This window comes from Oncorhynchus keta, chromosome 9 (genome assembly GCF_023373465.1).
Source record: "Oncorhynchus keta strain PuntledgeMale-10-30-2019 chromosome 9, Oket_V2, whole genome shotgun sequence".
In the NCBI taxonomy this organism is placed as follows: domain Eukaryota; kingdom Metazoa; phylum Chordata; class Actinopteri; order Salmoniformes; family Salmonidae; genus Oncorhynchus; species Oncorhynchus keta.
The window spans coordinates 28328946-28339081 of record NC_068429.1 but is presented as its reverse complement, the minus strand read 5'-3'; the positions used below and the strand labels follow the sequence as shown (position 1 = coordinate 28339081).

Sequence of the window (10136 nt, the reverse complement as noted above, 5' to 3'; positions counted from 1 at the left end):
TGTGCCTCGCCTCTCCAGCGCTGCCGGAGTCTCCCGCCTGTTCAGCGCTGTCGGAGCCTTTCTCCTCTCCTGCGCTGCCGGAGTCTTCCTTTTCTCCAGCACTGCTGGAGTCTCCTGTCTGTTCAGCGCAGCCAGAGCTGTCAGTCTGCATGGAGCCGCCAGAGCTGCCAGGTTGCATGGAGCAGCCAGAGCTGCCAGTCTGCATAGAGCTGCCAGTCTGCATAGAGCAGCCAGAGTTGCCAGTCTGCATGGAGCTGCCAGTCTGCATAGAGCAGCCAGAGCTGCCAGTCTGCATAGAGCAGCCAGAGCAGCTAGATCCGCCAGTCAGCCAGACTCTTCCAGATCTGCCAGTCAGCCAGACTCTTCCAGATCTGCCAGTCAGCCAGACTCTTCCAGATCTGCCAGTCAGCCAGACTCTTCCAGATCTGCCAGTCAACCAGACTCTTCCAGATCTGCCAGTCAACCAGACTCTTCCAGATCTGCCAGTCAACCAGACTCTTCCAGATCTGCCAATCAGCCAGGATCTGCCAGAGCCAACTACCTGCCTGAGCTTCCTCTCAGTGTTGAGCTTCCTCTCAGTGCTGAGCTTCCTCTCAGTGCTGGGCTTTCCCTCAGTGCTGGGCTTTCCCTCAGTGCCGAGCTACCCCTCAGTCCCGAGCTACCCCTCAGTCCCGAGCTGCCTCAGTCCCGAGCTGCCCCTCAGTCCCGAGCTGCCCCTCAGTCACGAGCTGCCCCTCAGTCACGAGCTGCCCCTCAGTCACGAGCTGCCCCTCAGTCACGAGCTGCCCCTCAGTCCAGTGGGGTTCTGGGTGAGGACTATTAGGCCATGGTCGGCGGCGAGGGTGGATTATCCCAGGACGCGAGGGGGAGGAACTATGACATTAATGGAGTGGGATCCACGTCCCGAGCCGGAGCCGCCACCATGGACAGACGCCCGCCCGGACCTTCCTTATGGTTTTGAGGTGCGTCCGGGGGTCCGCACGTTAGGGGGGGGGGTTCTGTCACGCCTTGGTCTTAGTATTTTGTGTTTTCTTTATTTATTTGGTCAGGCCAGGGTGTGACATGGGTTATTGTGGTGTGTTTTTTATCTTGGGGTTTTGTGGGGTGTCTACGTAGTCTTTGGCTGCCCGAGGCGGTTCTCAATCAGAGTCAGGTGATTATCGTTGTCTCTGATTGGGAGCCATATTTAGGCAGCCATATTCTGTGAGTGTTTCGTGGGTGATTGTTCCTGTCTTTGTGTTTGCACCAGATAGGGCTGTTTCGGTTTTCATTATTTCATTTCATTATTTTCGTAGTTTCTGTATGTAAAAGTTTTCCTTTATTAAAATCTATCATGAATCATCATCACGCTGCATTTTGGTCCGATCCTTATTCTACCTCTTCATCAGAGGAGGAGATAGAAGAGGGCCGTTACACAATGTGATACGGAATCGCTATTATTTTTTAATTTTTAGAACACACTCAAGAACCTCCAGAAGCTCACCAGCTAACTAGCTACAAGCTATTTAGTCATTGTTAGCCACTGCTAGCGGCTTTTACCTTTTACCCTTTACCTTCTGCACAGCCAGACAGTTTTTTAAAACCTGGATAACACTTGCCAGTCCAGCTTCCCTGCCCCATCCAGCGCTGCCCCCTGGACACTGATCACTTGGCTACATAGCTGATGCATGCTGGACTGTCCATTAATCACGGTACTCCATTCTGCTTGTTTATGTTTTATCTGTCGGCCCCGGCCGCACTCAGGCTCTGTGTGTAGCTAATCCGACCCTCCCCGCCTAGTCAATGCCATAAAAGACAGTACTGTGCAGCCGTCTTCATCGACCTTGCTAAGGCTTTCGAATCTGTCAATCACCATATTCTTATCGGCAGACTCAGTAGCCTCGGTTTTTCAGATGACTGCCTTGCCTGGTTCACCAATTACTTTGCAGACAGAGTTCAGTGTGTCAAATCGGAGGGCATGCTGTCCGGTCCTCTGGCAGTCTCTATGGGGGTGCCACAGGGTTCAAACCTCGGGCCGACTCTTTTCTCTGTATATATCAATGATGTTGCTCTTGCTGCGGGCGATTCCATGATCCACCTTTACGCAAACGACACCATTCTATATACTTCCGGCCCGTCCTTGGACACTGTGCTATCTAACCTCCAAACGAGCTTCAATGCCATACACCACTCCTTCCGTGGCCTCCAACTGCTCTTAAACGCTAGTAAAACCAAATACATGCTTTTCAACCGTTCGCTGCCTGCACCCGCACACCTGACCAGCATCACCACCCTGGATGGTTCCGACCTTGAATATGTGGACATCTATAAGTACCTAGGTGTCTAGCTAGACTGTAAACTCTCCTTCCAGACGCATATCAAACATCTCCAATCGAAAATCAAATCGGCTTTCTATTCCGCAACAAAGCCTCCTTCACTCACGCCGCCAAACTTACCCTAGTAAAACTGACTATCCTACCGATCCTCGACTTCGGCGATGTCATCTACAAAATTGCTTCCAACACTCTACTCAGCAAACTGGATGCAGTTTATCACAGTGCCATCCGTTTAGTCACTAAAGCACCTTATACCACCCACCACTGCGACTTGTATGCTCTAGTCGGCTGGCCCTCGCTACATATTCGTCGCCAGACCCACTGGCTCCAGGTCATCTACAAGTCCATGCTAGGTAAAGCTCCGCCTTATCTCAGTTCACTGGTCACGATGGCAACACCCATCCGTAGCACGTGCTCCAGCAGGTGTATCTCACTGATCTTCCTTAAAGCCAACACCTCATTTGGCCGCCTTTCGTTCCAGTTCTCTGCTGCCTGTGACTGGAACGAATTGCAAAAATCGCTGAAGTTGGAGACTTATCTCCCTCACCAACTTCAAACATCTGCTATCTGAGCAGCTAACCGATCGCTGCAGCTGTACATAGTCTATCGGTACATAGCCCACCCATTTTCACCTACCTCATCCCCATACTGTTTTTATTTATTTACTTTTCTGCTCTTTTGCACACCAATATCTCTACCTGTACATGACCATCTGATCATTTATCAATCCAGTGTTAATCTGCAAAATTGTAATTATTCGCCTACCTCCTCATGCCTTTTGCACACAATGTATATAGACTCCCTCTTTTTTTTCCTACTGTGTTATTGACTTGTTTACTCCATGTGTAACTCTGTGTTGTCTGTTCACACTGCTATGCTTTATCTTGGCCAGTTGCAAATGAGAACTTGTTCTCAACTAGTCTACCTGGTTAAATAAAGGTGAAATAAAATAAATAAATAAACATCAAAATGACGTCATTATAGTAAACTTGCCTACTCCACACAGTAAATGATTTTGCCTATGTGACTTCGACAATGCGTTATCAAACCCAACGTGCCTTATCAACACAGTAGGCCTAAATATTTCCTAACAAGATCACAAATTAAATATACTTACTCCTCAACTGCCACTTGTTGTACCATTTATTTGCCATAGTCTTTTCTGTTAAAAATACAATTAAATTAATGTCTGTTGCTGCGGAGCTCTAAAATACCTCGCCCGTCTCTCACTCTATGAATGGTCACTGCTTTTCGAATACCTCGAAACATCCCTACCCTTAACCCTAAACTCTAACCATAAACTAAACTTAACCCATAATCATTTTACATTACATTGAAGTACGGACATCCAAGGATCCCGGATAGCACGAACACTCTGGGAAATCAAATGAACTTGTCTGTTAGACTGCTCCTATTGGTTGTTTGTCTGATGTACTGGGAACTCGCAACAACAGTCTGTCTGTAAGTAGCTAACAATGTTTAGATATGTATACAGCGAGATAAGATAACGTACCATCCCATGAGGTGTTGGGGGAAAAACAGATTACCTATAGATTGCACCTAATCGTTTCTAGGCCATAACTGTAGGCGACACTACAGCGCGATGTGGCTACAACGGAATGTTTGCTTGCACGGGAAAATCAAAAATGTTCTAGCATTTATGGTTGAGATGTAATTGATATAAATATAAACTATTCACCTTATGACTTTTAACATGCAGGCGTCACAAAGTCTTTAGTAAGGCGTTGGTATGACAACATTTTAGTTACACGGTCAGTGGTAGGAGACAGTATCATTTTATTAACGCACAGGAGTCAGGCTGATGTAAGAATCACGTCAGTCAGACGTTCAATGGTAGGCGACAGCCACACGGTGGTAGTGTTGCCTAGGCTTATATTTGGTCTTTATCATCCTTCAAAAACTGCTGAGCTCTAACTCCATCTGAGTCCTACTATGGAGAAGCCACACAGATGGCAATAACAGCTTGAGACCTTGATGACACCTTGCTGCTTGCCTACCCCTGGCTTGTTTCAGAGAACATATTTGCTTGCTTTCCTACTTCGACCTCCTTCCCCCGATGACCACTCAAGCCATGAACTTTCCTGACCCTCTCATGACCTTCCATCTGATGAATGTTGTTTTAAAATGTGCTTGTTTTTTTTGGTTATGTTTGAAGCGCATTCAAATTATTTATGTGATGAATAGCGTTATAAAAGTTGAATAAATTATAATTATTATTGCTCTGAGAAAAATACTTTTGGAGCCTGTGCTACGTCAATTGCAGAGACGCCTGTTGCCCAGCAACCGCACACGCCAGGGACATGAAGGAAACAATGTTGACGAGGCAAGATAGCAAATCATCGAGTATGGGGTTCTAGAACTAAGCATTTTATGGAACTTTCTTGAGGTGAGCGTTGTTCAAATTATTTTGTGACACTGGCACATCATGCATGTTTAATTGTTTTGACTATTTCTCAAGAAGACATTCACCATTGGCACAGTTGTGTCGGCAAGCATTGTGAATGCTTCAATGCCCATAGGAGGATACTACTCACAACATAAACAATCTCAATGTGATCAATAATAATAATCGTTATTATTATTATTGTAATTCTAATTCATTCAACGTATATAGATAGTGCTTTCAAAGAATCTCAAACCGTTTCCTCCCAGGGTGGGTGGATATGTTAAACATTATTACAAATCTAGGTCATTGTGCCACGATCAAATTCATGATAAAGAATTCAGAACCCTCAGTCAATTACCTACCGGTATGTATCAAATTGATAAATATCAATGTTCATTTGCAGAAAACATCTGGGAATCATGTCACGCTCAGCGGCCAAATCTCGCGACAAGAGTCGTGCTGCCAGCTTGGTTCTGGCACCTGCTCTTCCTCGCCCTGCCTCGGTCCAGAATGTGGAGACAGTGGACATTGTCCCAGGTCGCCTCACGGAAGCAGCCTGGGTCACCATGACAACACAGGACAACGGGGAGGAGGTGGTGGCGGAGATCATGGGAGAGCTGGAGGCTGCAGTGATGGACAGGTGCTATCAGGTGTACCTGCAAAAACAGGTGTGTAGCTGTCACAGACAGTGGCACACTATTTGGGGCAGGTGTAGGCAACGAGATTCAGCCGCAGGATGATTTTTGTCGGAGCAAATGGTCGGGGAGCCAGAACATAATTGTAACAATTTGTACACTGCAAATTGACCAGAACTAAGCCCGAAGAGATCGTACAGTATTTGAAAATATCAATAATTTCATACCTTGATTACATTGAGACACGATCATGTAAAGGTAACTGCCAAATAAAGGAAACACCAACATAAAGTGTCTTAATAGGGTCTTTGGCAACCATGAGCCAGAACAGCTTCAATAGCTTCAAAGGGTGGCAGGTATCCTAGTGGTTAGAGTGTTGGGCTAGTAACCAAAAGGTTGGTTGATCAAATTCCTGAGCTGACAAGGTAGACATCTGTCATTCTGCCCCTGAACAAGGCACTTAACCCACAGTTCCTAGGCTGTCATTGTAAATAAGGATTTGTTTTTAACTGACTTGCCTAATTAAATAAAGGTTAAATAAAAATTATACCTTGGCATAGATTCCACAAGTGGCTGGAACTCTATTGGCAGGGGTGCTACACCATTCTTCCATAATTTTGTGTTTTTTTTCATGGTGGTGGAAAAAAAACACTGTCTCAGGCACTGCCCCAGAATGTGTGTCAAACCAAGTGTTCAATTGGGTTGAGATCTGATGATGGAGACAGCCATGACATATGGTTTATATAGTTTTCATGATCATCAAACCAATTTTTTTTATACATGACCCTAAGCATGATGGGATGTTAACTGCTTAATTAACTCAGGAACCACACCTGTGTGGAAGCACCCACTTTCAATATACTTTGTATCCTTTATTTCTTCAAGTGTTTCCATTTTCTTGGCAGTAACCTGTATGTTTTTATTTGTGTAAATACTCAGGAACAGATTTGCTGAACACATTTTTTTGCTAAATTCCTGGTTGTTTAACAGTATTTTTTCTTTATCATTTTTTAGGGAATAGGGTGTCATTTGGAAGGACCTTTCTATGCCCCTAACCCCTAACCAGTCGAAACACCCACACATGTGCCTGACATCTCAAACAAATTATTATCTCTCTCTCTCTCTCTCTCCTTCTGTCTCTGTCTGTCTGTCCAGCTGGTGCCATTCACAGTGACCCGGGCCTATGAAAGCCTGGTGCAGATGTCTGACTGGCTGTTCCTGGCGAGGGATGAGGGTGAGGGGCGAGAGAGTGTCACTTTGTGGGGGGAGGACACAGAGCCTGAACCCTGTAAGAGCGACTCATGGGCCGAGGGCTGTGTTCCTGTCCGGTACACCAGTGTGAGCTCACACACACCTCTTTTGCAGGTAACAATACACACATGCATAAACACACATATGTATGTCACAAGCATGCTTGCACCGTCACATGCATGATATCTGATGATACACACTGATACCTGATGTGGTTTTGTGTCTCTGCAGAAGTTGCTAGATTTACACCTGGCAGAGTCTGCTGATCCATGGGATACACAGAGCAAGCCCCAGTCTCCCAGTAGACAGGACAGCAAGCCCCAGTCTCCCAGTAGACAGGACAGCAAGCTCCAGTCACCTACAAAGCCAGAGCCTCCAGACAGAGAGAGAACAGTCCTAGCAAAAAAAAGAATGGTGGATTCAACTGAACCTGAGAAGCCAGACAAGGCAGAGAAGATAGCACCAGAGGAAGTCCAACCCTCACCTTACCTCACTGTAGCCACCTATAAAGCCCAGAGGAGGAGACAGTCTCAGACCCAACCAGGCGCACACAAGGCCCTACCACCACCTCTGAAGACCTACAAACCCTTATTCACCCCTAGTGAACCAGCCCAGCAGTACCAGAGCCTCTCTGTACCCCAACTTCAGGGGCATAGACCACGAGAGGTCCCAGTCCCTAGGAGACTGGACCCCGCTAGACTACCACAACACCATGTCTGGCCTGAGGTGGAGGTCCTGGAGCCTCGGCCCTCACACCGCTTAAAGGAGAGAATAGGGCCCAAAAACAGGGCCCCCCACCGGCCCAATCAGGACCATCACAGCATGGCACGCCGAGGCACCATCACCCCCCTGACTGCCCACACCCACCATGCTTTACCCAGCAAGACTCGGAAGAAGAGTCTGCACCATGGTGTCCAGCTACAGAGGCATGTGCTCCGAGGCGGTACCCAGCCAAGTGGCTCAACTGTGGGCTACACTCCGCTCTCCACTGGCCTCGATCTGGATACCATTGAGCTGGTGCCAGGAGTGGCCATTGGGGACCCAGTATGTGGGACTGGGGAAAACAAGCCGTTCTGGGTTTCCCATCTGCCTGAGCTGAGGCCTATCAGAAGCAGCCTCCCGGCCATGTTGTGGTCCTTGAATCAGGTGGTGGGAGGGCAGAGCCCTCGAGTCAGTGCCCCCACTGGGAAACACTGGGCATGAGGAGCGATAGGAACCACTGCAGTCTCAATCACACTGCAGCCTAATGGACTGTCATTTGATGAATAGGTGCTGATTTGCTTTTATTTAATAAAGAGAAGATGTGAATTCCATGTTATATTCTAAGTTTAATTTAAGCTATTCCAGCATGTAAAAGCTCTCTTCCAAATGTTGTGTTTTTTTAAGGAAGGCCACCTAGCGTCTAAACCTATTTAAATCAGGGACTGCACTTGAGTTTGTGTACATATTTTGATGCTTTTCTTCTGTGAGATAGTGCTCCCATGTTTTGTCAGATGAACTTCAACCTCTACCCCCCATGTATTGTTAACCAGTTACATAACAACACAGTGATATTGTTACATGATTGTTACTGATCACCTGTTTGTTTTCAACTTTGCCTTGTTCATAGATGTCCTGAGGTTTGATGTTAATGCAGTTCAATACTTGACCCCATGATGGCAGTGCGGATCATATTCTAACATTTGTCATCAAAATGCTTCTGAGCAAATTCAGGAGTTGTTTGCTAGGGTGCACCAAGAATATGCGACGTCAACAGATGACCAAGGAACATACATTAAACACCATTGTTCAGGTCTGGCTCAACGCTTCATACACTTACTTTATTTTAGACATATATTATCTTTTGTAATGACATTAATTCTCACCACTGAAAACGGAGTCTTATCAACCATTGAGAAGAGTATTTAAAAAAACATCTATGACTAGTATCCCATTTTGGCAATTATTATGTGTTGAGTTCCTGCATAGCGATAAGGGCACTGTTTTTCTGTTTTTACTGCAAGAAATACCAAAATATCCCCCAGCTAATTTTGCACTATATGCATGAATTGTTTACAGACCTGCACACCAGGTACCGTATGTGGCACCTCAACATAAAGATCTTATTTTTACTATATAGTACATATATTTTTGATCATTTATGTATGATATTGATGTATTATGTATATGGTTCTGTACATTCTGGCTAACATTTCAAGCATAATAAGAGTTAGACATAGGCATCAGAGGGCCCAAGCTAAGGGGCCCCACTGTTGATTGACATGTGCCATCAAATCAAAATCTAATCAAATGTATTTTTTATGAAGCCCTTTTTACATCAGCAGTTGTCACAAAGTTCTTATAAGTTGTGTAATCAGTTTCATTGTGGACTCCACAGAGTTTTATAGAGGGCTGTGTGTCATTCTCTAAAAGCACTCTTGCCAGCTGACACATATTGAGAAAATAGCTCAGATTCATAGATGTTGAGCTTTTCATGCAGATACTGTATAACTCATTGGAAAATAGCCTGTTTGTGGATGAGCCTTATGCATGCATAGTAGAGTAACATACTATATCATGACTAGTTTAGCTAAGATAAACTGATCATTATAATATTATCCCAAACAGGCAAGGTTGTGGGCGATGCATTGGTCAGGGTTTTGTATATCAGTAATTTTTCTATATTTTATACGAGCAGTAGATATTTTCTTTTAAATGACACAATCCCCATCCAGTAAGAGGATTTAATATGCCTGGTTTATATCCAATATATCATCAACATGTAAAATGTTAAATACCATGTGTGATGATTTACTGCATATCCTGGCTCTCACAGTGCTCCACATAGCATGAAAGCCATGGTGATGATTACAGCTTCAGTTCTTCTGCCGGGTTCTTAGTTTAACTATAGTAACAGTCATCCATCTTAACTACATTTTCATCTCATTGTGGAAAAAAAATAAGAATGTACTTGACTATATTGATTCAGTTTCATGTAACACCACGCCAAAAATAAGATGTGATGAAAGTTTGGTTACACTTTACTTACAGATTGCAGGTATAATGCATCTATAATGCATGGTCAAACTTGCCTTATAATGTTTTATTATCCTTTCAGAATTCTCTCTTCTGTAACATTGCATTACCCCCTAACCACAGTGGCCAGCTCTGGTTATGCAGTTTCAGCACCCCTTTTCTAGTAGTTTATTGTATTTGCCCAACACCCCTTCTTTCTCATTGTAGTGGTACCTCCAAGTCACTCCACTTTTACCAGCCAGTCATAGTTCACCATTATGGAGCCAGATACCTGCCAAAAGGTTACCTCATGCTAATCACATTAGTCTATGTTTGCTCAACTGTCCTGCAGGGGGACACATTTAGGCCGTAGAGGTTCATTTAGGCCTATCCAAATTGAAAATAGGCCACCAACTTTCAGGCATTGCAATTTAGGCTATCATTTTGGGCACTGGTGTCTTGTGGAATAATTTTAGAACTCTATATGTGTTTTATATCTGTTTTTATTATAGGACTCCCTTTAAAAACAGACCC

General features: G+C 44.8%; 1 protein-coding gene across 2 annotated transcripts; it reads left to right on the top strand.

Annotated features, from left to right (window-relative positions):
- The first annotated feature begins 3448 nt into the window (after window positions 1-3448).
- LOC118387458 (uncharacterized protein C2orf81 homolog) lies at window positions 3449-9382 on the top strand. 2 transcript variants are annotated; one of them, XM_035775840.2, is made up of 5 exons: window positions 3450-3776; window positions 4600-4722; window positions 5126-5390; window positions 6513-6722; window positions 6840-9382. In XM_035775840.2, exons 3-5 carry the CDS (start codon window positions 5142-5144, stop codon window positions 7809-7811), a joined length of 1431 nt encoding a protein of 476 aa, XP_035631733.1. In that variant the 5' UTR covers window positions 3450-3776; window positions 4600-4722; window positions 5126-5141; the 3' UTR covers window positions 7812-9382. The 2 variants fall into 2 exon arrangements, with proteins under 2 accessions (XP_035631732.1, XP_035631733.1); XM_035775839.2 differs by lacking the exon at window positions 4600-4722 and having other exon boundaries at window positions 3449-3776.
- Window positions 9383-10136: the final 754 nt, after the last annotated feature.

Coding starts and splice junctions, on each gene's coding strand:
- LOC118387458 (XM_035775839.2), top strand. CDS start 3,703: ATGAACTTGTCTGTTAGACTGCTCCTATTGGTTGTTTGTCTGATGTAC. Junction 3,777..5,125: donor CTCGCAACAACAGTCTGTCT/GTAAGTAGCTAA, acceptor GTTCATTTGCAG/AAAACATCTGGGAATCATGT. Junction 5,391..6,512: donor AGGTGTACCTGCAAAAACAG/GTGTGTAGCTGT, acceptor CTGTCTGTCCAG/CTGGTGCCATTCACAGTGAC.